The 25,978-nt window shown below is 48.3% G+C and overlaps 1 protein-coding gene across 1 annotated transcript in view; it reads right to left on the bottom strand.

The window, feature by feature from the left end:
* The window catches only part of RAD54L (RAD54 like), a 50,587-nt gene extending 49,356 nt beyond the window's left edge, over nucleotides 1–1,231 (bottom strand). Inside the window, exon 1 of the mRNA XM_077182477.1 lies at nucleotides 1,020–1,231. Coding sequence (XP_077038592.1) covers nucleotides 1,020–1,217 — 198 coding nt within the window. The 5' untranslated portion in view covers nucleotides 1,218–1,231. The remainder of the gene's footprint in view (nucleotides 1–1,019) is intronic.
* Between the last annotated feature and the right edge of the window lie 24,747 nt (nucleotides 1,232–25,978).

The following is a 25,978-nucleotide window of genomic DNA, read 5'->3' as shown; positions in this document are numbered from 1 at the left end:
ACACTGAGATCTCCACAGCACATCCCTCTCTGCCCACAGTCACAGAGCTTAAACAGGCACTGCCTGAGAGGCTGGGCCTGTGCCTGCCTCCTCCAGGTCGCTCCTCCTGCCTTCCCCCTCCATGGAGACCAGCTTTTGGCACTTGAAGGTGTGATCAGGAAATGGAGGGCTTTTAAAAACACTGCTGTTAAGAGCAATAAAAATAATAGAGCAGGAACATATGTCTCTCCACAGGGCCATCACCTTCTGCTCACTTGGATTGAAGTGTTTTACCATCAGAGCATGACAGCACGCTGGTACCTCACCAGAGCAACAAAGCTGAAGGCTTTATTACTGTTATTAACCTGGTTTTCTGAAGGAAGGCAACAGAACACCACATGTACCCACCAGTGTGTCAGCCCACCCTCAGAACTCCTTAATGGATCAGCTCATTTCAACCCACAGGGCTCGAAAGGTGGAGGCTGCCAGAATCCTTGGTCTGTGCAGATGCCACTGGGACAGGCAGAGGGACAGGCAGAGCTGCATGACAGCAGGACAGCCCGTGGGGACACATCAGCCCCTTAGCAGGTACCAGAGAGCACCCTGAGAAAGCATGCAATCCTCAGCTCATACCTTTTAAACCCCAGAGAAACACAGAAAGACAGGGTGTGGGCAGTTTGAAGCCCTTGTTGTTTCCCTAGTCCAGGATGGAGCCAGCACCAAGGTACAGGACCCAGGAGAGGCAGGGCCTGAGCTCTTTGTCCCCATTTGTCCTGTCACTATGAGCAGGCAGTTCCCAAAGCCTTGGTTTGATATACCAGTGACACATCCATGTCCCAGAGAGACTCCCAAGGGGTGTTCAGGCCCTCCAGGCTGGGCTGGCTGAACAGGGATAACTGGGACATCCAACCCAAGCTCAGCAGCTGCACAGGGCTCCTCTGGAGAGACCCAGACCTGGTTTGAGCTATTGACCATCCCTCCTCATGGTCATTCCTGCAACACACAACAGCCCCACTGCTAACACCACACTTGCCACTCACCTGTTTGGGCACTGGCTCCCAAAGGCTTCCCATTTCATCCCTCCATGCTCCTCCAGAGAGATCAGAGCTGCCCATGTCCTTCAGGAGCCGTGGGGAAGAGCAGGGAACTGGAGTCTCCACACACAGCCCCAGGCAATGCCACATGTCCAGGAGCACACCAGCAAGGTTTTGTTGCCTGGGTGACATCCAAGCCACCATCCATCAGCCAGGCACACAGCCAGGCACACAGCCAGGCTGGCAAGGACAGGCAGGGTTTCCCATGGAAAGCTGAAGTCAGTCCAAGCCACGGGCACAATTCAGCCCAGAGTGCTCACTCCTCCCACTCCCTGAGGAGCAGGGAGAGCTCTCCATCCATCACCTGCAGCTCACATGTGTTGCTCTGTCACTCAAGCCCACTCCCACACAGCTGTGACCAGGCTGCTCACTCTGTTTAGCCACACACGTGCACAGGCTAAACAGCAGGTCTGGAGCAGTTTGGTTTGGCTCATATTGTCTTGATTACTGAGGCAAATAATGTGTTTTAGTAGGAGCAGGGGCATTGCTCTTGCTACTTTACATGCTGCTTGTTGAAAGCTAAGTTGTCCTGATGTCAGTCTGAGGCCTCCATAGCTGCCCTTTTTCTAGTAAAATCTCAGTTGTTGCTGCCCTTTTTCTAGTAAAATCTCATAACTGAAGTTCTCCTGTCCCCTCAGTGGTGGCAGGAAGGAACAACTCCCCCTGCCCAGCAGTTTAATCCCTGAGCCACACCAAATTGCTGAGTGTTGTGCACAAACAACATTGCTCAAGGGGTGACCAACTTCCTTATAGTGAGAGACCCCGAGGGCCTAAATCACCTCTGGGGTGAAGCAGGTCTCAGCACCAGGCTGTTTGGACTGGCAATAAGCAATTGTAAAGAAAAAGAAGGAGTGGGAGCTAAAGGTCAGTCTACACCAAGGGCTTAAAATGGAGCTGAACTTCTGGCCAGGGTTTAAGCTGCACAGCAGCACACCCTTGGAGTAAAGCAGCAAAATAAATGAAGTCACCGAAACAATCACACTCTGCATCTTTAAGGTCAGGCTTTTCACACCACCCTCTCTCCTGTGTTTTGGCTTTCAGAGTCTGTTCACAGGTACAGGGAGTCGAAAATCTGCGAAGGGGGGGAAAATCCACAACAAAACCAACAAAGCAGGGAAGTGACTTTTCCCGTTGTCATTTTCCCTGTCTCCCAGCAACAGCCGTGTCTTCTCCACCTTGCTCCCCTTGCAGCACCTCACAGCTGGCAGAGATCTCAGGAACAAACAAGGCTCCCTGCAGCGAGGGCTGCCTGGCAGGGGCTGATGCTTCAGTCTAGCATGAGGACGATCTTTTCACCTGCAGAGGAGACAGCTCTTGGTTTATGTCTAACCATCAGCTCTCATCCTCCATCTGCAAAGATTCCCCACCCCATTCCAGGGTTGAACAGATGGTGACAGTGTCTGGGCTGGTGCCCAAGTGTCAACAAGACAGCTTCTTGTTTCCACACAGACTTATCCCTGGGAAGGGAAGTGGAAAAAAAGCGTGTGATAAGACACTGCCACCTCACCGTGTCCAAACAGTCACACTAACCCCAGGACAAGTTCTCTGGGTTTGTATCATTAATGTTCCTCCTCTTAGGCTGAGGGAGGGCTTCCCAGGTGGTGGATTTTGCTCCAAGAGACCTTTCTGTGCCTGTCTCAGGAGGGGAATTAGCAATCGGAGCCTCCTCCAGAGCTTGTCTTTTTTCCAGTTAATACATGAATAATCAGCATAATTTCATGCCAATTGTTTTGTGTTTTGACACCGCAGATATTCTGTGCTCCTCTGCTACCCAACTCCTCTGCTCCTGTTAATGGAATTGATTAAGTGCTAAACCACGACTTCCACATCCTGAGAATCATTCACACAACTGGTGTTGTGACAGAGCTGGGCACAGGAGAAGCACATGCTCAGAAGGATGTGCCATTGGCACATAAGAAGTCAAGCACAGTCAGTGTTGGAGGACTTTGAGGGCAAAGTTGTTGAGAAGAGGTTGTGCCTGGGAACCTCTTCTAGGGTGGCTCTGAAAGGATCCCATCAGCTTACCCACATGTGTGTTCAACCATTCCTGCCTGGGGACAGCAGAATTTGACACCCCTATAGATGTGCTTTCCTGACATTTTCATCATCAAACACTGATCTCAGCTTCCAGATGGCTTGGAATGCCTACATGCTGGGGAAAACCTGTTGCTCTGTACAGGCTCATGAAACCCATTCTGGAAACATATTTTGGGTGTCCATCCACTGCTTACCAGCCTTAGTGGTGATGGGGATCAGGAAACTTTCTTTCAGAGCCCTCATGAGGAATTTATGCCACCCCTTTATCTATCCCAGGCATGAGACAGGACAACGTCCTCTCTATGCCATGAGATTTCCTCTAGAAAATTTCAGGACAAAAATCCACAGGCAAGGGTAGAAAAATGTCCTTGAGTAGGTAAAGTCCGTAGGATCATTTAGGAGCTCAAGGACCCCAAATGGATCCAAAGGCAAGATGAAGCTCTGTATCCCTGAGGGCAGATCTGTCTGATCTGCTGTTCATACTGCCACCAAACCTTTTGTGCCATCACAGCCAAATCAAAGCAGTAACTATGAGCAAGTGCATTCAGCACACACTGGTCAGGCAGTGTTCAGCCAGATTCAGGATCACTGGGGAGCTTGGGAGCACCAGCAAAGGTGTGTTCAAAGGAATTGTGATCCATGCTGGATTTATCCAGGGGAGCAACAAGGATTTATGGTCCACCACAAATATAGGGCCATATTTGAGTTTGCTAACCCTGTTTGCATTCCAGTGGCACATTGTGCTTGGATTCACAATCTCCCAGGCAAAGCAGGCTGGGCCCTGCTTGTATCCCATGTGGTCTATCCCTGTGAAATTGAATCTCTTCTGCGCTGTCCAGGGATGCTGGATCAAGGCTTCCTTACATGCAGGGCTGCCAGGAGGAGACCAAGGGCTGTGAGCCATGAAGGTCCTGTGGTAGCCCAGAGCCACAGCCCCTTACAGGCACCACAGGCCTCCTCCTGACCCTTTCCCTCTGAGTGCAGAGCAGCAGCAGAGTGATTAAAGCACCAGCTGGGCTGGCAAAAATACATCTTTCCAATCTGCCTGTAAAACCAGAGTGGCACAGGATGACTCTTGACTTCCTCTTGGGTGCCCCCCTGGGCTCTGGGGCACCTGCCATGGTCCCTCCTGCAGGTTGTGGGCATATCCTCAAGCTGTGTTTACAAAGGGATTTCAGGCTCCTTTAGGATAAGACGTTGCTATAGAAACAGCAGAAAGGAGACTGAGCTCACTGGGAGAAGGCCTGGACTATTGGTTTAAACAACAGGAAAGCCCATGAGGGGAATGCAATCGTCTGGAGACTGAGCAGGGAGCACAGCCTGATTTAATGAACACATCCTAATTTTGGGAAAAGCTGGAAACTGAGTTTCCACAGCCCTCTACAAAACCAAAAGGTTTCCAGTGCACGAAGAATCGTGCCTGACACAGGGAACACCAAGAGACATTTTCCAGCCTTGAGGTGGGATCTCGAGCTCAACCACCCTGCCAGAAAACTTCTACCCAGCTGGAGCTTGGGCTCATGCCTGAGCTCTGCTGTCATCACTGCGTGGTGCTTCTGCATGGCAGATGGGAGTGTGACTGGGACAGGAAATGCAGAGGACCAGAGGCAAGATGCAGATGGATAATTGAAACCTCTTACACCAGATGAGCTCTGAACAAACCTGCAGAATCATTAAAAAGGTACCCAACTCTGATCCAGGTGAGAGCCATTTCAAAATGCAAGGTACCAACCAGGAAAACAGGAAGTCGGCCCCAGGCACACATCTTCCAAAAGGAAGAATCTGACCATGGAAGTCAAGCTAAGATATTTGGCTGCAGGTCAAATATTTTTCTTGTTTCCTCCTGCAGCCTCAGACAGGAGAGGGAATAGAAAAATACAGATTACATACACACACACACACCAAAAAACCCCCAAAAAACAAAAACCAAAACCAAAATACTGACCCACACCACCTGGAATAAAAACCTTCCAAAGAAAAACCTCTGTGCAAAGCTCAGCCAGGGCTCATCAGCAAAGGGCCATCATTAACTGCTGAAGTAGCAGGGCGTTTCCTTTTCCAAAGGCTGAGCTACCCACACAGCCCTGAGAACACCTCTTCACAATCAGCCTGTGTTGAAACAAACCCAATCAGTGAGACACTGAGAATGAGTGTCCCTCCATGGATCCCTGCAGGGAGCTGATCTGATTACAGAGTGAGCTGGGGAGGGACCAGAAAGCACCCAGTGGGGGGTTGTGGAGAGGAAAATCAGAGCAAAGTCTAAGAGCTGAGAGCCTGTGAGCAATAAACTCCACTGGGTGCAAATAAGAGACACTGGGGGAGAGTCTGCCTTGAAAAAGCTGCAGCTGCACATCTGCACCAGCCTCTAAAGTGGTCAGCTGGGAACAGGAGAGCACAGATTGTGATTTCCACACTGCCCTGAGTGGCCTGAACAGCTGAGAGCCCAAGGGAGGAAAGCTCCAGCCCTGTTAAAGCCTGGTGATCAGGAAGAGAAGCTTTCTGCACCACAAGGCACACCACAGAGGCTGCAGAGCCCAGAAGCACTCCCTGGATGGCTGGAGCCTTGGCATGGGCACAGGGTGGAGGTGACATTTCCTCACCCTCATGAGTAGGCAGGGTAGGACCAGCAGCCACTTTCTGTCCCCAGTCAGGCTGGGAGGTCACCCCACTTCCTGGTGGGTGACAGGGCTCAGATGTAGTGCCAGCAGTCCCTGTCTCACGAGCATCTCTGATGTCAGCTCCAAGGAGATGCTTTCAGAATGAATTTGAGCCCAGGATGCACAGAAACCAGCCTGCCACCAGCTGCCCCTAGGATGAACACTGTGGCACTTCGTGTCTGCTGTCATTTGTCATATGCCTCTCCCCAGAATTGTTTCCCAGAATTTGCCTTCTCCAACAACTGGGTCACCTAAACCCTTCCAAAAGTCCTGTCCCCCCCCCCCCCCCCCCCCCACAATCAAAAACCTGCTGGCAGTGGTGTCTGAACTCAAACACAACTCTGAGGAGATGCCCAGGTCTCCTCAAGAGCTTTTGGATCCACTGCCTAGAGCTGGGCTCCAGCCTGGGACTGGTGCTTAGGATCATCCCTCTCTTTCCCCATGTCAGACACCCCAAACAGCAGAAAGGGCCTGGAGCTGGTGACCCTGAGCCCCCTGACTGTCAGGTGGCACCACACAGTGCACGGTCCCTCCTGTCACACTGTGAGCTGGGGGCTGTGAAGAGCCTTCTGAGACAGGCACCAGGGGGAAGATGTGCAAAATCATCTGTAAACCAGATGCAAATCTAATAATATTGCCAGCTCCCCAAAGGGAATGAGGAAGTGAAGCAACCTGGAACAACTGTCAAAATAATACACTCCCCAGTGTGAATGGGAATGGGTTTCTCACTAGGTGCCAGAGTCACTGGTTTAACCTTTCAGCTCACCCCTGTCTTCTCACTTTAAAGTAAAATGCTTATTTAACACCAAGGAGAAAAAAAAAAAAAAAGAAGAAGAGCAGAAAACAGAGTCAGAGCATCCCCTGGAAGTGGGGATGAAAGGACACTGGAGGACAGAAATAGACCTGAGAGAAAGGCAGGTTCTTTGGGGAGGAATGTGTGCCCTGCTCGGGGTCAGAACACCCTCCCCTTGGTCAGATCCTGTTACAGGCAGCAGGATTGGGATATACACAGAGAAATACAAAGATACAGTGATGGCAGCTGAACAAATCCTGCTGGAGTCAGGCAGGAGCTTTCCCCCTGTTACTTCTGGAGTCTCAGACCAAGTCCCAGCCAACAGACTCTTAAATGGAGCAAGAGACCCTGTAACACATTGAAAGACTTTGGTATGTCTCCACCACACTCATCTTTCTACTGCTGCATCCACCCCTCCATTCATCTTTCAACTCCTTTATTCCTGCCCAATCTCTCTGATTTACACACCCATGCACTCAGAGCAGCACCAGAGCTGTTTGTCACAGTAAGATCAAAACTCAGCAAAAATTCCTTTCTGAGCCAGGAGGACACATCCAGCCCCCAAATATTCAGGGAACAAGGCATTCCAATTTCCCAAGTCCTGCATTTGGGAAAAACACCTTTCCCAGAGGAGAAATCAGTGTCAGAGCCCTTGGGGAAAGTGAAGTGTCTGTGGCCTTCCCTAGGATCATCTGTCTGCAGGCCATGGGAGCATGATCCTGCTGTAATTAAAAGTATTCTTCAATGCTAATGGCACTAACAGGACACAAATGGAAGAAGCTCTGTTATATTGACACCAGTCCACCTGGAGAGTCTCTTGGCTGAGACCAGCTCAGTTTTCTTTTCACACAGGGGACAGTTTCACACAGTTTGGGAAGTTTTATTTGAGTAAAAAGATAATTCAGACTTGTATCAGGAGGAAGATAAAAGCACACTTGTTCTTTCAGCTCCCAAGGAAGGATAACCAGCTTTGGAGGTCAAGGTCCAGGTCCTGCTCTCAGGTGAGGGGCAGGACAGCACCCATTTAATGGGGAGAGGGGTTTAACTAGAGCTATATCAGGTAATGGGATAGAAGTAACCAAAAAAAGAGGAGGTGGAAGGACACTTAATCCCTTCAGTAAATAGTCATGCTAACATCTATATTTGTGCATTTGCTGGTCACAATTCAGCTGGAAAGAAAAGCAGACTGGGTGGCAGAAAGCACCAAGAGCTCGGATGCTCCTGAGGGAAGCGAGCTGGGAGCAGAGGGGGAGGGAGCCCCAGCACCTGAGCAGGAGCAGCAGAGCAGGTGCTGATGTCAGGTCCATTGACAACCCAGTTAAGGCAAAGTGATAACTCAGGCCCAGAGAGACAAGTAAAAATAAATCTAAAGTAGCAAGGGGTGTTCCCAGATTTTTTTAATATATCATATTGCCTGCCAGAAATAAGAGCGAGGGAAGAATTCACTTCTTATCATACCTTCTCAGAGGTGCTGAGTAGAGTAATGAAATAGAAAATCTGTTTCCAAGGTACATTCAGCCCTGAAATGTGAACATATTTCCCTGGATGGTTGGAAAGGGAAAAAGAAATAAATTTTAGCTGCAATCTCCAAAAGTCATGACAAAAATGGAGGTGTTCACTCAAAAAAAAAAAAAAAAAAGAAAAGTGGGATATGTTTCTGGAAGAATATCTCACTAGAACTGGTCATTCTGATATTTGCCAGCCAAATTCAGCCCAGGGGATGCCATGGCAATGAGTAACTAGACATTTACTGTGGCTGAGCCACTGTTTGAAACAAAACACTGGATTTGGGGATTCAGGGCAACGCTTTCTCTCAGCTGCAGTAAAAGCCAATGTTCAGATGCTCCCAGTGGGCCCTGTCCTGGACAGCCTGTATGACAAAACACACTGCTTGTCTGCTGAGCATGGTACAAGCAGCAAACACAGCATCTGACTGGGACTGTCCAGGGAACTTTGCCTTCACAGCCCTCTTGCCTTACACAGCTGAGACTGTGGATTAGGGAAGCAGGTGCTATTAGGACCCTGGGAGCAGCACCTTGCACTGCACTGCAAGGACAGTTCAGTACTGGAGCTTGGGGTGCAAGATCCTCAAAGCCACCCAGACGTGCAGGCTGGAGCAAAGCTCCCAAAGGAGCACCTGAAGGTAAGGAAGGTATTACTGAGCCTATGTGGGAGTCAGTTAATCCCAGTTCTCTTGCTGGCTATGTAAAATAGCTCCTAATAGCAAGAAACCAATATATTCATGAGCAGATCTTCACACTCTGAAGGTCCCCTCCTGCTACCCCTGTCACCAAAGAGGGCAGAGAGGCTCTGTACCCCAGCCCAGAAGCACTGCCCAAACATCCTGACCCTCCTTACACAAACCTAGCTAAAGTTTATCATTATTTGGGCTCCATCCAGCCCAATTCCTGCCAATCTCTTCATAAGAAGTGATCAAACAGCCTCTTTGAGTCCCCATTGACTGCAGGAGCACTCTGGTGCCCTATCCCCCTTGGACAGGTCTTCACCCTTTGGCTCTTCTCTCCCCTTTCATGCCATATAGCAGGTTGCTCTGCTGATGAAACGTGCTGAAAAGCCCATCTGTCTGCCTGCAGGACAGGCAGCTCCTGACAGATGTGTTGCCACTGCCCACACTTTTCCATCACCTTCCTGTCTGCCACTGCCTCTTGGATATTAAAAATCACCTGGAGCGATGATTCCTTGTTGCTGTGTGCTCCCTCCTCCAGTCTGTCACCGTGTAAGCCATTTGACAGGTGATTATTTGGTCACTGCAGCCAGGGAAGCCGGGCTGAAGGAAATTAGTGTCTCCTTAAATAAACGCGGCGGCCGATTTGGAGAGCGTTTCTCGCCGGACAAGGAGGCTATTTTGGGATGGCACCACTAAGCTGCATTATGGCTTTGTGGGCAGACTGGCTCAGAGCAGCTGCCCTGCTGGCCTTTTGCACCCCTTGTTCCTCCCCTGAGATGCTGCTTAGCCTGAGCCATGGCCCATGTCCGTGGTTTTTCCGTGCCTCTTGGTCAGACTGGGCTCTTCTCCCTGCACAGTCAGACTCGGTGTCCCTCTTCCACCATTGTCCCCTCCCTTAAATAAGATGAATAATAAACAGCTTAATTTCCTTACACATGCACTGTGTTGTTCTGATTAAGGCAATGCATTTTTTGGCTTTAGGAACTGATTTGTGCAGTGTTAGTCTCTGGTGGTCTGCCATCCCAGCTTGGAGACATCTCTGCTCCCTGGCTTAGGCTGAGTTTACACCTGAGCAGAAGATCCCTAGATCAAAAGCAGTGTGGAGCCATCCCTGTGCTGGTGAGTGCATCATCATCTTCAAAATGGCCGTGAGGAGCCATGCAAAAGTCGTGTCTCCCTCCAGTTCTTTGTTTAATGACCCCTCCAAACAAGGTTTCAGTGGGAGACAAAAACTGATTATGCTTCATACAAGCCCCTCTACATTCCTGGCTGTCTTTGCTTTGGGGTAGGGCCCCATCTTCCTAACCATGTCAGAAAACCAGTGGGATGAAAGTGAAAAGATTACTTATAACACCGTCCACAGGCTGGTTGGATTCAAATTATCATCCCCTTTTGCATTCAATTTCCATCCATACGTTTATTTGGTAGTTGGAGAGCCAGTCTACACTTTTCACTAGCTGAAGCTCCCACTTCCTTGGGCTCCCGTTTGCTGGCACAACTTGAGGCACTTCCTCTCATTCTGTCACTTATTACTTGGAAAGGGAGATCAACACCCACCTCACCTCTTTCAGGGAAAAAAAAAAAAGAGGATATTTTGCATGGCGTGAATGTTAGAGCCAGGGGCTGATTTTCTTGCTTACCAACACCAGCCCATTCGTTTTCCTGAGACCAAACCTCCCAGGAACTGCTGGCAGATAACCTCTGTCCTTCAGCATGAGCATAAAGCAAAGCCTGGGCATGGTCAGAGCCCTGCAAGCCTTTTTTGAGCTGTTTGATCCCTGCCCACCATGGCTCCTCTGCCAGGTGAGCTTAGTCTGTCATGGCCCAGCTCCTGGAATCACTCATGTGTCAGCTTTGCCACTGAACATGCACAGAACACCTTCAACTGGGCCTTGAGTAATTTTGTACTTTCCCTCATGTCTGCAGCTGGAGTGTTTGTTCTCCTTGCAGATACAGTCTTGTGAGCAGTTCAAAGGGAATTTGCTCAGGCCACAGGAGCTGCTCTGTGGGTGGAGTCTGGATGGATTTCTGCTCTGCCCAGAAGCTGCCACTTCTGCAAAAAGATATTAAAAATTACATGGAAGTGATCTTCTGATTTGAAGCTCCACGGGGACACTGTGGTGTGCCACCAGAGTTCAGATCAAATGTGATCTATTTTCAGGTGGAAAAGATGGCTCTTTTGCTCATATTGCTGATCACACCAGGCTCCTCTTGGGTCAGGTGTCACTGAATTCTGCTCATTCCCATGACCCAAATGGCTGCAAAAGTTTGCATTGTTTGTAAATGAAGGGAGACATTGGCACTGCAGCTGAAGCTTCTTGAACAACTGAGCTGAACATTTCCACAGCAATCACAGTCAACAACCAGTTGCTTTTCACTCACCATCTGCCTCCTGTCAACTAAGGCAAAATGGAAACAAGCCCACCCCCATTCATCACCTTAACAAAACTCATCACTTAAATCACCCCTGACACAAAGATCTCCTCATCCCAGAGCTGATGCACTGGTCTCCACACAAGCTGCAGGAGCAATGCTAGCAGCAGCAGCAGTGGGAGGTTTTGAAGTTGGGTGCGAGCTGGGCATCCAGGCATGAAGCACAGCAGCAAGTCCCCTGAACTCACTCTGTCTCACATCACTCCCCAATACTCTCAGCTTGCTTGAACCTGACAAGTTGGTACCCCTGGTTTCTGTGCTGTTCACATGTTTCATGCTCTTCTCATGAGCATTTCCCTGTTTGATGAAAATATTTTGCTCCTTTCCAAAAGACTGGGGTTTTTGGAAATAATCACCTGTGCCCCAAGCAGAAGAACTAATACCCTGGATTAAGGAACAGGGAAGGGAAAAAAAACAAGGTCATTCACAGTTTGATACTCTGACCTGCTTCTCCTCAGCTGTCTGCCTGTCATCCTCCTCCTGGCCTCCTGAATTAGATAAACTTTGCCCTGCTGCTGCTATGCAGTTAAAAAAAAGTCTTTATTTCCTATGTCAAATTTACCTCCTTGAAAACTGGTAGAAATCAGCCAGGAAATCAGAGGAAAGGGGAATAATCAGCATTGTTTTTCAGGCTGGTGAAATCAAGGCTCAGAAAATGGGAAGTGAGTTTCCAGAGGCCACAGGGACTGTCAGTGGCAGAGAGGAGAGGAACCATGGGACTGTGTCCTTCTAACACCTTGGCTGTATCTCACAGCCTCTAGAGACAGAGCAGAGCACATTTCTCTGGCCCTCTTACAAAGTGCTTGCCTGCCAGCAGCTCACTTCTCAGGGAGGGAGTCCCAGAGATGGACCCACAGCAGCAATGGGGAGCTGTGTGACAGCAGGACTGGTTCACTACCCCAGGGTGTAGCCAGTCCCTGGGGACAGGTTCCCCTGAGACAGCACACAGCCCTCCCTCTCCCCCTTCATTCTTGCTCTGATCTTCCCATTCATCTTCCCTCTCCTCTACATCCGAAGATAATCCCATTATCTAAGCTGATGTCAAGCTTCTGCTAAGCACTGTCACCTCTGCCCTTGGCTGGGCTACAAAGCTGCCCCAAGCACAGGACACTCAAGAGGATGCTCATAACTGGCATGGGCATTGCTGAAGTCAATAATTTGGCTTGGAAGCTTCCCTCTGGGGCCACGAAGGTTTGAAAACATGACCTTGAGTTGTCACCTCACAGAGAGATCCCAAAAATTTGAAATTGTCTGAAAGCAACTGATGAAATACAAAGCTGTGCTTCAAGGAGAAAGCCCTCTGGGGTCAGGGCACTTTGGTCTCAGGTGAAGAGCAGATTGATGAGGAGCACTAGTTTTTAATGGGACAGGGGTCCTGTGCCAGGTTTCTGGCTGTGAGCTCCTGGCCCACAAGCTGCAAGCTCACGTGCAGCCCCACAGCCCCTCCCCAGCCAGATGCACATCCCCAGGCCAGTGCCAGTTCCCTGAGCAGACCTGGAAGAGAAGAGGCACTACATAAAAGGCAGAAAGGGCTACAGGGGGAGAACATGAAAATGAAACATTTAGAGCTGCCTCTTTCTGTTGTGTCTTCCCCCACACTGTCAGCCTGGCCTTTCCTTGCTCAGCGCTGTGGGGGTGACTGGCTCTGATCAATTGCCCTTTATTTCCATATTAAGTGAAGCAGTTGGGGGATGAATATCTCCCTCTGCCATGCAGCCCTGTGCATAATTTTTGTTAAAAGGTTGTTAACTTGCCCTTTTTAGTATTATTATTATTATTTCCTCCTTCCAAAGTCTTTGTTTCTACATGCCATTTAGAGAACCATAGGAAAGAATTTTAAGAGTTATGAAATGCCAAATTATGCTAAATAGATTCTGGATGACCTTAGCAGAAAGCTGGCACGTTGACAGACCTGCTATACCACCCATTGTGTCCAATATCAAGTCAAAGTCCTATCTGAATCTCCTCCAGGAGTGCCACCAGCTCAAGGAATGGCCCCAGCTGATATTCCCCGGTGGATATCCCAGTGCACTGCCAAGATCAGGTGCTCAAAGAACCATAAACCTCCCTGCTGCAGTTACCCAGCTCTCCTGGCACTCCAGCACAGCACATCTGCACCAAACACTGCTCTGCAGACCTGACTTTCCTCAGTCAGGTGTGTGTTCACATGCTGGGGCTGGTGGTATTTCCCTCCAGAGTACTGTAGAGGAAAGAGCTGCACCTTGTACCACCCCATGGCAGAGGGCACAGGACAGCACAGGCAGTGAGACTGCTTCTAAGGAAGATCCCTTCACCACCATCTCCCTGGCTAAGTGGAAAGCTTAGGGTGGGCTGTGGAAAACAAATATCTGCCCCTTAGCATGCCCGAGTGCTCTGCCTCGTCAAGGAGGGCTCAGCATTCAGATGAGCTGCGTGTTTACATCTGCCACGCTGGCCCCGAGAGCCGCGCTGCACACACTTGGCTGGGCACAACAAAAGGTCACCTGCTCCTGCTGCACAGGGACTCTGCACTCTTCAATGTGAGCCTGCCAGGGAGCTGGGCAGGCACCTGCAGGGCAAGGGCAAGACAGGCTTTTATCTCTTTTCCCCACAGAGGAAACAGCCACAGCAACCTCGGAAATCCAGGTTAGGAACCTTTCAGGGCATAACGCGGTTTCTTCCGCATACCTGCCTGCTACACTGGGGGATGTCACCTGCCAGCAGAGCAGCTGAAAGAGATGTGAGCATGGCTTCATTCAGGTCACCTCTGAGTGTCTTTGCTTGCAAGACAACAGCAAGCTGAGAGCTGCTTTCTTACTTAGCTGGAAGAGAAGAGCTTTACTGAGCCCAGCAACAGGCAAAGATGCAAAGACACGAGGCTTTCTTCCATATACTAGTGCTGGGAAAAGGGTTTACCTCACAAAGCTCCTGGAGATTTCTTTTTTCCTCTCCCATTCCAGCTGAAGATCAAAATCCCAAGCACCTGTGAAACTAAACAGACATAAAGCCACCTGGTTTGGGTCAATTAAAATGTTTTGTTTCAGTAGCTTCTAAACATGCTGTTAATAATCAGCTTAAATCGCAGAACAAGGGCATTACAAATTAGAAAACTAAAAATCTTGCTTGCCAAGGGAGACTTTTCAAGAATTTGAAGGCTCTTTTTTAAACCAAGACATTTGTCAAAGCTGTTCTTTTTTTACCCAAGAAAAAAGTTTTCAATAGATCTGCTACCTTTTAGACACAAATAGAGACAAGGAGAAAGGTAAGGCCCAAAGCTGGTTGGAAACCAAGGTCATAACCAAGGTCACTCACTAAATCACCATCACATCAAAGGATTGAAACTATAGGATGAGTTCTGTATTCCTCACTGGCATCTGCCTTTTATAACACCAGGATTTCACTAATGACTTGAAATCTCCAGCCCATCTTTCATCCGCAGGCATTACATGGAAGCTGCATTAACTCTGTAGGAGATTAATGGGACCCTATTGCACAGGAACTGGTGGTTCCCTCATCATCCACACTGCTGACCCAGCATGTTTTATGACCACTCCACCTGGGCAGCTTGGACACAACTGAAGTGATAAATAACCACCTTTGCTTTGTGTGCAAGAAGAGAGACCCCCTCAGCACTGGTTCAATTGCTAAGGCAGAGCAGAGGATGGTGTTGCTTTTCACAGCAGCAGCTTGGAACCCCAAGAACCATGTTCACAAACGATGCTTTGTCACCTGAGTTATTGCCAGGGGCCTCAGGCATTGTCAGATTCCTGAGCAAGCAGCAGATCTGTGTTCACTGAGGAACAGGAGAGAGGCCGAAGGCAGCAGTGGCAGAAAGAAAGTGAGCTTGTTGTACACAAGCTCACTTCCACACAAGAGTTAGCAGAGGAAAAAAAATGCAAAGTTGGCTCCACGGAGCCACCTCAGCCACTTCCCCACACAAATATTGGGAAAATAGCCTCAAAAAGGGGGAAGGGATCTAGTAAAACAAAACAAAAAGGGATTTTTAGAATTACTAGAAGGCATACAGGCAAAATCCTATGAAGTGACAAAATTCCTAGAAGGAAAAGAATTTCCTAGAAAACAGATTTTTTTTTTCTACAAATAATCCTAGAAGAAACTGGAAAAGTATTTGCAAAGTTCCTGATAACCATTCGAGGACATTTCTAGAAAGCAAAACAAGAAATGGCTTGAAAACAACACTGACATGGAAAAGCAAAGGGGAGATTTCTAGCAAGCAATGTGGAAATTTCTGGGAAGAAAGGCAAGAAATCCTGGAAAGTAATATGAGAATTTCTAGAAATTATATGGAAATATTCCTTGGAAGGAACCGAAAAAAATTCCTTGGAAGCATCCTGATAAAATTCAAAAGAAATCAAAGGAGAAATTTTAGGAAAAGGAAAGTTATTGGAAAACATCCTGGGACATTTCTATGAAGCAGAGAAGAAATTTCTGGAAAGTAGCTCCTGTGGTAAAATGTCTAGAAAAAGCAGGGAACTTTCTAAGGTCAAATGTGAAAATCCTAGAAACCAACTGGAGACAATCCTAGAAGGCAAGGAGAAAATTAATGGAAAACAACCTGAGAACTTTCCAGAAAGCAATATTTTTGCAACATTTTCGCAACATTTTCTTCTTAGAAAGAAAATTCAGAGAAAACTTATGGAAACTCTGGAAAATTCAGAGAAAACTTATGATACTTTCCCAAAAAGCACTGCAGAACATTCAGAAAAAAAGCAGAAATTCCTAGAAAGAAAAAAAATTGTTGCTGAAATTGCTTCAAAATTTCTATAAATCAATGGGGCATTCCTGGAAAATGTGTTGGGACATTTCTAGAAGGCAATGTGGAAATTGTTGAAAAGAAATGAGGAAAATTCCTGGAAAGAACCCAGGATAATGTCAAGAAATGAAATGGAGATTCCTACAAAGTACTGGGAATGTTGCTGGAAAGCTCTGGCAATGCTGATTGTGCTGGGTGGCAGGAGATCAGGACTGTCACCTCAGAGACCAAGGTTCACACGTGAAGGCACACAAGGTCACATTAAGTTTGCCCACATGGGCCTGATCCACATTCATCCAGTCTGTTCCAAGAAACCTTCAGTGAAGAGTAAAAGCACTTTTCCATGTCAAGGCATCTCTGTATTTACCTTCCCATATTTCTGGAAGGGTTTTCTTTGAAGGTGTACAGCCTCAGTCTCTGAACCTCCTCTTTCCCTGTCCCCTCAGGCTCCAACAAGGATGTGTTCCTAAGGCCATAGGACAATTTGAGTGGAAAGGCAGCTCAGGAGGTCTTTAGGTCCAACTTCCTGCCCAAAGCAAGGTCAGCTCTGAGGTGAGACCAGGTTGTTCAGGGCTTTGACTGGGGCTTAAAATTCTCCAAAGGCCAAGACTGCACAGCCTTCACAGTGGGGCACCTGTCCCACTGTTTGACTGCCCTCACATGAAAAGTTTGTGTTGTATAAGGAGGATGTGCACATAACCAGCCTGAACCTCTCTTGTTCCACAGGATGTCCATTGCTGTTCATTCTCCTGCTGTGTTCCACTGCAAAGAGCCCAAAGTTGACTTCCCCATCAATTCCTTTCAAAAGCCTCCTGAGCACATCCATGGTTGCTCACACTGCCCAGACAGCCCTCCCTTTCCTCTCTGGCAGATGATGGGCCCATCTGCCCAACTCCCTTAAGACCAACTTTGTTTTTTCCCCATGGCTTTTTCAGAAGCTGTTTTTCAGACCATTTCTGCTCAGGAAGAAGGAGAGATCACAGAGGAATTGGTGACATCACTTCTATGATGTTCCTCTCCCCAGCTGACTCAGCTGTCTGGGAGAGAGCCTGGCAATTATCTCCAGTAGGCCTCTGCTCATCTGATTGACTTGCCTTTGCTTTCATTCCTGGCACTTCAAACATCAGGGACAGCAAGGCAGGGGGAAAATTTTCCTAATGGAGTGAAACAAGGGCTCCAGAAATTACAGCTGCCTCATCTGGAAAGCAGAGCATGTCTCAGCCTCCCCACTGCACTCACCCTCCAGGTTATCACCCACACGGCCAGGCCCAGCAGCACTGACAGTAATCATTTGTAAACAATTAATTGTGGAAGTGAAAGAGATACCACCCCCATCACTCACTGAAAGGCAGCATGGAATATCACCTCAGAAGGTGAAATCCACTCTTGGAGGTTCCTGTTACGTGTGGAGAGGGATGTGACACGTCTTCAAAAGCCTGAGATCCTACTCCTGCTGCTGACTGCAGGCAAGTCCTTTAACTGGTTTGTGCCTCAGTTTCCCACTGTTTTACCTGGCAATGACTCCCACTATGCAGGAGGAGACCATCCAGCACAAAAGCCCCTTGATCTGCAGCTACCCAAATAAAACAGGCCTGGTTGCTGGCCAGTGGCCATGGTACAGCCCCCATCCGAGGGTCAAGCCAAAAGCTCTCTCAGAGCCAGGTGATTTCACCCATATTGTCACACAGGAAGGGGTCCTGGCCTGCCTGTCCCCATGGCTGGGCTGAGCCACTGGCCAGAGGATGTTAACTGGGAGCGTGCTAGTGATGGAAGAGGGCAGACCACTGTGGGCCTGTGCCCTGGCTCTCCCAGGCCTGGTGTGGATATGGCCACCATGGCCCCTCTGGGGCAGTCTCTACACCCTGGGGCTAACAGGAGGTTCCTGTCTGTCCCCCCTGTTCAGCTGCAGCTCAGGTTGCAGGAGTCCAACCTGGGCTCAGGAAGAGCTGAGCTGAAAGCAGCTCTGAGGGAAATGGTTTCAGCATGGCTGTGTTCAGCCTCTCCCACACCACCTGGGCATCTCTGTGGGGTGGTGGCTGTTCTCCAAGGGAATTCCTGCTCCAGCAGAGTGCAGGTACTGCCTATGAGATGACAGCTGCTGCTGGGGCAGAGCCACACACCCACATGCTGTCTGAATAATGAAAACAAAAATGCCTCGCTCCCACTGGATGCTGTTTTATTGCCTGACTGGTGGTTGCTGCCATGTGAGTCACTTCCAGGGGAGGCCACCAGGCACTTCCATTGCAAAAAGAAGAAATGATGCAGAGCCCGAGCTGCTGTGCACTTGGGAAAGCAGATCAATACCTAATCAGCAGATCAATCACTGTCTTGGGCAAGGGAATTCTAGCTAGAAAGGCTCTCCTGCTTTTTCTGGGTCATTAGGAGAGCCCCCTATTCTAAAGCAGGGCCTCCATCTAACAACAGCGCTCCACTTGATTAATGCTGATTAGCCCTGCTTTGCTTGGTACGTTGATTAAAAAGCAAGGTTCATTTCCCAGGTTTCCTTCCCAATCACATTCCCTAATTTCTTTTGGCACTGCCACAACCTCTTAATTCTTCAGTCCTTCAAGCAGCTCATCAGACAAGGACAATGCTGAGGCAGTAGCAAAGGTCAGATGTGGGTTATTGCCAAAGGGAAGCTTTCTCCTGAACTGTGTTAATCTTTGTAGTGGGCTGGCTAGTGGCATGGTCACCTTAAAATGTTGCTCATGACAATTGTGAAGGCAGATCAAAACCCATCACCACTCAGGACGTTCCTAGGTACTCTTCTCCTCAGACATATCTTCTTGATTTCTAGCAACTGTAGAAGCAAAGGGCCCCATATTTCCTTTTCTTCAAATTATCAGCCAAATTGCTGTAGAAATGGCTTTATGGCTTATCCCAGTGGCTCACCCAGCTTGTTCAGGGGCTGCAGCACATGCAAAGAAATCCAGGGCAATAGGGCACATACAAAGTGGTCTTGGCCCACTCTTTCCATCTTTGGTGGTCTGTGGTTCAAGGGTCTTCATCACTTCGAAGCCATACTCAGCTTATGGAGTTTAACATTCACCAATGCATTGTCAATTATCAATCACACTCCATGGAAATGCAAAAGGGACTTGCTTCTGTCTGTATCAAATCTAGTGCTTGCCTGCTTTCAGAAATACCTAGTTATGAGGAAAGAGCAGCAATCATTCCCTCACAGCTCCCTACTGTCCATGATATGAGAGGTCTCTGTCATTGTCCCTTCAGGCATCTCTTGTTCTAGCCAGGGGGTCCTCCCTTCACACAGAACCAATTTTGCAGCTTATTGGAAGTTGTTTCAATAAAACAACCAGGGCTCAAGAAAACAAACATCCCATTACTGCCTCTTTCACTATAAGAAAGTGGAAATCTAGATTAATCTTTAAAACACAACCAAGTAAATAACAATTTGAAGCAGAGAGCAATGAGTTAATCTCACATCTGAATATGCACTGCTATTAAGATGAAGACTTGCCTCCTTCAGCTCTTATGTAAATAGAACTCATCTGCGATGCAGATTTTATTAATTAACTGGCAAATCGAGAAAACCCCAATAGGCTGTAATTGAACTTCGTGTTGATGATAGATGAGGAGACACTCACAGGCCATCAGCTGTGTCTGCACAGTCACTCCTGGATCTGCTGCCATCCCTGCCCATCCTCACAGCAGAGGGGCTGCCCCATCCTGAGCAAAATCAAGAATATCTGAGGGGCAAATGCCTGGAGCTGATGGGATGCCTGGAGCTGAGGAGATACCTGGCACTTATTCTTCCTGAAGCACCCTCTGGCTCATCACATCGCTTTTGTTCATATTTTCTGCGGCTCCCAGAAGCTCTCAGGAGGCAGGCACCAGCTGCTGTAACTCTAAAAGGAGTGAGGATGCTCTTAGCTTTGAGGGGACAAAATCACCCCTGACATGAAGAGGGGACATTTGTTGGTGCTGTGGAGAGCTGAGCTGCTCAGGTGTCACCAGGAGTCCCAGGTAATCCAGGAAATGTAAGATTTCCCTATACCTGGGTACGACATGCCCTATAGAAACACACCCCAAACCAACACCTTAGGTGAAGCACAGCCAGTCAGATTTGTGTGTGTCCCAGTGGTGACTCCCGGCTGGGTTACATGGACGGTGGCAGAGCAGCTGTGTGTGGAAAAGGCAGCCCTAGAGCCCTGCAGGAGCACCATGCTGCCCTTCTCCATCGAGGCAGCACACGGCAGAGCCCAGCAGGGAGGAGATTAAGGCATTATTGATGTAGGAGGAGAAAGGATGAATGAAACAACCCCCTGCACGGGTGCTTTGCAGTTCTTGGAGGGGAACTAATTTTGCTTTTATTTTGCTAGAGAAACAGCGAGGCAGCAGCAAGGAGCCCACCCTCGGAGCTGCTGAAGCCTGGGTTCTTCTCAGCGCGGGAAGAGGAAGTGGCATTTGAGGCACTGAGATGTGAGAAGAGTTTCATTATTGCTCTGGATGGCCCCTTCATTAGAGGAAAACACAGTATTTAATGAAGGGGAAAGAAAACTGGAGCTCCCTGCTGCGTCCAGAAAGCCGTCTCTTTTCAGCTTTGCTTCTTTCCCTTTATTTATGGGACTGAGGGAGGCTGGACTTATCCATCCCTGTAGCAGCCCATCCCTGGGTCTCAAGAGGGATGCTTCAAGGCCATCCAAGTGAAGATCTGCCTGCAGACAGGAACCCACAAGCACAGTCCCTGCTGGGCTCCCTCCTCCCCAGCTATGGGATAACTCCCTGTGCCCACATCCCGGTGGGTAGAGGCTGCTGGCCACGGGTGCAGGTATGGGATACCAAGATCAAACCCCCTTCCAACCACATCCACACCCCCCAAGAGCTCCACACCAGAAATTCAGTGCCATTAAGGAGGAACTGAGGGACAGGGGATGTGTTACACACACCTATAAAACCATGCTTGATTAAAAGGCACAAGGAATGCTTTCCCCATGGCTTCCTTGCAAGGTGTATTCAGATTACCAGGGAAGGACTTGGTTTCTCATGACTGGCTTAACAAACCCAATATGGGATTCACACGTCAAGCTAATTCTTCCCAGCTGGCACCAATTATTTGCCAAGGTAGTTTTGATCTCTCAATTACACCCTATGAAGTTTTCAGCATGGAAAGCAGAATATCTTTCCTTTCTCTTTCTCCTCTCCTAATAATTGGGGTTTTTTATAGCAACATGTCAACAGACATCAGGAGTAGAACCGGCTCACATTCCCTTTGCTGGGACAACTCTAGCTCTGCTAGGAATTGAGATAAAAGGAAGCTTGCTTTCATCCCAGCATAAGCAGGCAAGAAGTGGAGCATGAACAGAGAGAAGACAAGCAGAGAAGCCAGCACTGTGATTTTATTCTGAGTCTCTGCACCTAAAGCTGTCCTTAATCACCACTCATGACTCATAGCCATTTCTTTCACTGGGAGCTCCAGACAGGGTAATTTGGTTTCAGAGGAGCAGAGGCACATTGGCTGCAAGGGACCTCTGGATGTCTCCCATTCAACCACTCATAATTTGCTCTCAGAGTTTTCTTGGGTTCCCTCATGATCTGTCCTGTTCCCAAAGTGATGAGCTTTGAATGTGTCCTCAGGTGAGAAAGCTTCCTACAACAGAGAATATGTTGGAGGAAGAAGAGTAGTTTCAACAATTGCCTGCTCTCGTCTGCTCTGGAAAATTTCTCAGTCCTCTTCATCAAGTCAACTGTGCCAGGAGATGGACTCTGGGACCTGTGTGGGTCAGGGTTCTTGGAAGACAGCAGGAGGAGGGAATCCATAGGATCTCAGGAGACTGAGAAAAACAAAAGGACAGGGGACAGAGCTTGCAGGAAGCAGTGAGGTTCAGGATAAGGTCAGGAGCTGGAGAGGGGCTGTGTGTGTGAAGGTTGGATAACCACAGGCTCGGACTATCAAGCCCAGCCTTCATCTGACATTAATCATTTTTTCCTCCTTGATTCTCAGCTGCAGCTGGAAGCTGGACTGAAGTTTGACTGGAGCCAGGATCAGAATCTGCCTGCTCTGACTGCTTCAGAGACAAACTCCTTCATCCTGGGCCTTCCTGCATTATTTACAGAATCCACAGCCCCTTTCACTACCATCACCTGGACATTCCAGTGATTTCCAAGCAAAGGAGAAAGTTTCCTGTAAATTACATTTCCGGCAAGCATCTCTGCTAATTAAAGATTATGAAATGAATTTACCATTGCGTCAATTAAAATCCATTCACAGCTAATACCTTCCTCTTTTTCAACGTCATTTATTTATTGAGGGTGGGGAAGGAAGGAACCGTGCTCGGAGTCTCCAGAAGTTCTCTGGATTTGGAACAGACTTGGCTCTGCCTCGTTACATGGAATAGGTCCCTGGAGAATGCAGGCTGATTGCAATCTAATTTATGGCATTCATCAACATATGAATTAATGCTAGGGTCTCAGATATGAGATCTCTCTATTTGCCTCTCCCTCCTTGCAAAGGCTCGGCAGCTCAGTTCCACTGCCATGCTTCCTTCCCTCCCAGCACTGCTACTTTCCTGCATTAAAGAAACAACCTTGGCTTTGGTTAGGAAAGCTTGTTTATCATGAACAAACTGGGCATCTCACCTAAATTTCTGGGAACTGAAGTCAGCTGAAACCAAGGAGAATTTAATCCCTGTTTTGAATGAGTTTGGGCTCTGGTGCTCAGCTGCTGTGCACCTCAGCTTCCCCATCTGTGACATAGGGACACTGTTCCCAGCCTCCCTCTGAAAGCCACAGGGAGAATAAAAATACACTCGTGCTTTGGAGCCCTGCAGAGAAGTTTGCAGAGGGCTTTTGTGTGTTTTACTATTGCTTCTTTGTATTGTTCTTGGCTTTGACCTTGGACTGAACAGAAAAGAATAATCAAACAAAGCACTTACATTTCAGGTGCATGTTGGACACTTGTTAAAGAAAGCCTAAAAGTGCAAAGTCTTCTGGTAGCAGCCATTAACCCATGTGGTGACTGGGAGCCCTGGAGGTGATGGCAGGGTTATAAATCATGCAAGGGGTGTTAAAGGACCGAGAGGCTGGCACAGACAGAACACAACACCAAAACAAATCTGAGGACAGAAAGTCAGTGTGCAGGATGCCTCGGGGCAGGGAAGGCAGGTCAGGGAATAGGAAGAGATGTGCAGAGGAGCAGAGTGCATTCAGACATTGAAAGGGGAGAGTTCTGCTTCATTGGCATGAGCAAGCAGTAGGTACACAGGGTAACTGAAAGCAGTCATAGCTTAGGATGGGAACTATAAGATGTCTGTCTGCTGGGGTCAGGCTTCCTTTCCTTGGGGCACAGCTCCGTAGACAGAACTGGTTTTGAGACAGAAACCTCCTCATTTGGGCTCTCCCACTACCCAGATCCCAGGGTCACCATCAGCAGAGTTCATTCCTGGAGAAAAGGTCTGGTGCAATGTCATTGAAGCTCAGCAACCCCATGAACTGCTGTTCCATCACTCACCTGCTCTCCCTGAATTGTCTGAATATGCATGGACTTAGTGGATGTGGCTTAGCTTTTTTGCTCTTCTCTCTGATGAAAGAAATAAAGCATGTAAAGTAATTTTTAGACTTATCTATAGATCGTTCTGTTTGTCAAAAGCATCAAAGAGTGCTCCAGAGAAGAAGGAAATATGAAGTTCCCTGTGCTTGATGGGACAGATAAGATGTGGATTTCCATTGCAGTGAAGAAGACTGAAGTTGGATTCACCAGGAAAAGCCATAACTCAACACTGAAGGACAGGAACCAACTGCAGAGCTCTCACTGATGGGAGACCTCCTTCATCTGGGGAACAGCAGGTTCAGCCAGAAGAACACACCATGCAACCAACATTTTAAAAACCAAGAGCTTTGGTGAGCTGTGGAAAATTTCATGTAGCATTGGTAGACATTTAATTCCTTCATAGCAGTAAAGTCAAAGGATAGCAATAGTCAAAGGATTCTGTCTCCATGTAGTTAACAGCCTATGCTAAAAAAATCCTGCCCTGCTCATTAGGAATGTCACCTTCACTCTTAATTTCAGACTTTTCCTGGGGATTCAGCTCAAGCTTCAAGTGAACATTTCCCTGGCTAAATTACTCTTTGGTAGCAAAGAAAAAAAAAATCAACAACATGCAGCACTTCCATCACAAAATAAAAAGATGAAAGGGATGCAATCCCACCTCTGGTTGTGCACAGGTTAAAAGTGGTTTCCATACTTGTTGAAAACATTTTTTTTCTTTTCCTGGTTCTGCTCCTGAGTTTATCCTATCCCAAAGTAATCAAGCGTTTTGCTGCCCCTGCCAATCACAGCTGCCTGCTGCTGACAAGAGAAGCTTGCTGTAGAGCTGGAGCACCACGGGATGCTCCAGGCAATGCCCCTGCTGGGATGCAGCAGAGCTCAGTCCAGACTGGAGCTGTTTCATGCTCCTGTCACTCAGTCCAGGGCTCCTACAGTTCACCAGGAGTTGGCTGACCTTGCCAGACCTGAACGGGGAACAGGGATGCTCTCAGGCATTGTCAGCCTTCCACCCAGGAGGGCTGTGCCCATTTCTCTCCTCTATTCCAGCACCCACAATGGCTGGATGTTCCCATCTGGGATCCAGCATCTGCACACATGGCTTTGGAGCACAGGAAAAGGAGTGTTACCCACTCCCATTCAGGACACAGGCACATGTTCCAGTCCCCCTCTGCCATCAGTTCCTTTAATGTGAGTGTGTCTGTTGTGGCAGGGATGGCCAGGACATGGCCTCAGGGGCTGTTTTCCTACCTGTGAGGCTGGGATCAGTCTGCAGACACAGTTACAACCTGGGCAGGCAGCAACAAGGGGCTCAGGCATGCAATGAATGCACTGTGAGACACTGAATGAGTGCCTGGGAAATAGCAGGTGAGGGTTCTGAAAGGTGCTGGGGAAAGGGCACGGCGGGAGCACAATCTGCAATGCAGAAGAGAGCACTGCATCACCTCTCGTGTGAGGTGGCAGATTAATCAGGAGTCACAGAGTGCATTTGTAACCTGCCTGGCAACCCAGCAGCGCTTCTCAACCCTACCCAGCTCTCTCTCCACACCTGAAAAGCCAGCATAACTTTATATTTCACTCATTAAAACAGGTCCTGCTCTGAGAGGAGAAAATACTGGAGCAAGGATGTGGTGAGGGGCAGGCAGCAGAGCCCCTCCTGGGTGTGTCTGTAGGGAATGAGGACTGGCACCTGGGGAGGTCTCTGCTCCTGTACCTCTGCCTGCAATAAGGGGATATTTCAGGGAAAGAGGTAAGTTTTCCTGTTGGCCTTGCTCAATTCCTTAATTTCTTCCTTTCCTCTACCATTGTTGATGCTTAAAGTTTCCTCCTGAAGCCCAGATACCAGCACCTCAGTCCTGCCCTTTCAAGCTCTCTGAAAACTCCAACAGGTTTGCATCCATACAGTTTTTTCTCCATTTTTTATGAAAGAAACACCAGGTAAGGTTGTTGTTTTTTTTTTTTTTTGATCTACATGTCCAGCTTAAGATGGCAGAGAAGATAGAAAATGTAGAGACTGCCAGCTTCTCCCTCCAGATCCCTTTGAGAGGCTTTGGGAGGTGTCAGATGCACACAGCCTGGTTCACCTTCTCACTGGATTTCAGGACAGCAAAGCTGTGAGTGGAAGGAGACGTGGAAAAACAGCACTTTCCCACCTGTTGGGATGAGGCCTTCCTGTTCTACTTTTGTCAGACTTACCCAGATAACTCCCACAAATGCTTTTCAGCTATTTTTACCTATTTTCTGTCCAAGCAGCACTTTCTAGAGATGCAAACAAAACATGTAATTCATTCTCCTCACCTCATCTCCACTGCAACTACTCCTGTTGCCCTGGGTTTGTTTGTCTGGGAGATGTTCCCTTTTCTTTCATCAAGCAAGCTTTTCATGCTGGATAATTTTGTGCTTGCCTTCAGCCTCTCAAGTCCTTTGAATAAGCCAAGCTGTCCATGAGATGGTGCCACACGCAGAGTTAAAACCCTACTTTGCTTACCAGAGACAGCAGACAGGGAACAGTCTTCCTAGGCACTGCATTTAATAGGGCATAT

Source organism: Agelaius phoeniceus, chromosome 8, assembly GCF_051311805.1.
Source record: "Agelaius phoeniceus isolate bAgePho1 chromosome 8, bAgePho1.hap1, whole genome shotgun sequence".
Lineage (NCBI taxonomy): Eukaryota > Metazoa > Chordata > Aves > Passeriformes > Icteridae > Agelaius > Agelaius phoeniceus.
This window is presented reverse-complemented; position numbering and strand designations above follow the sequence as displayed.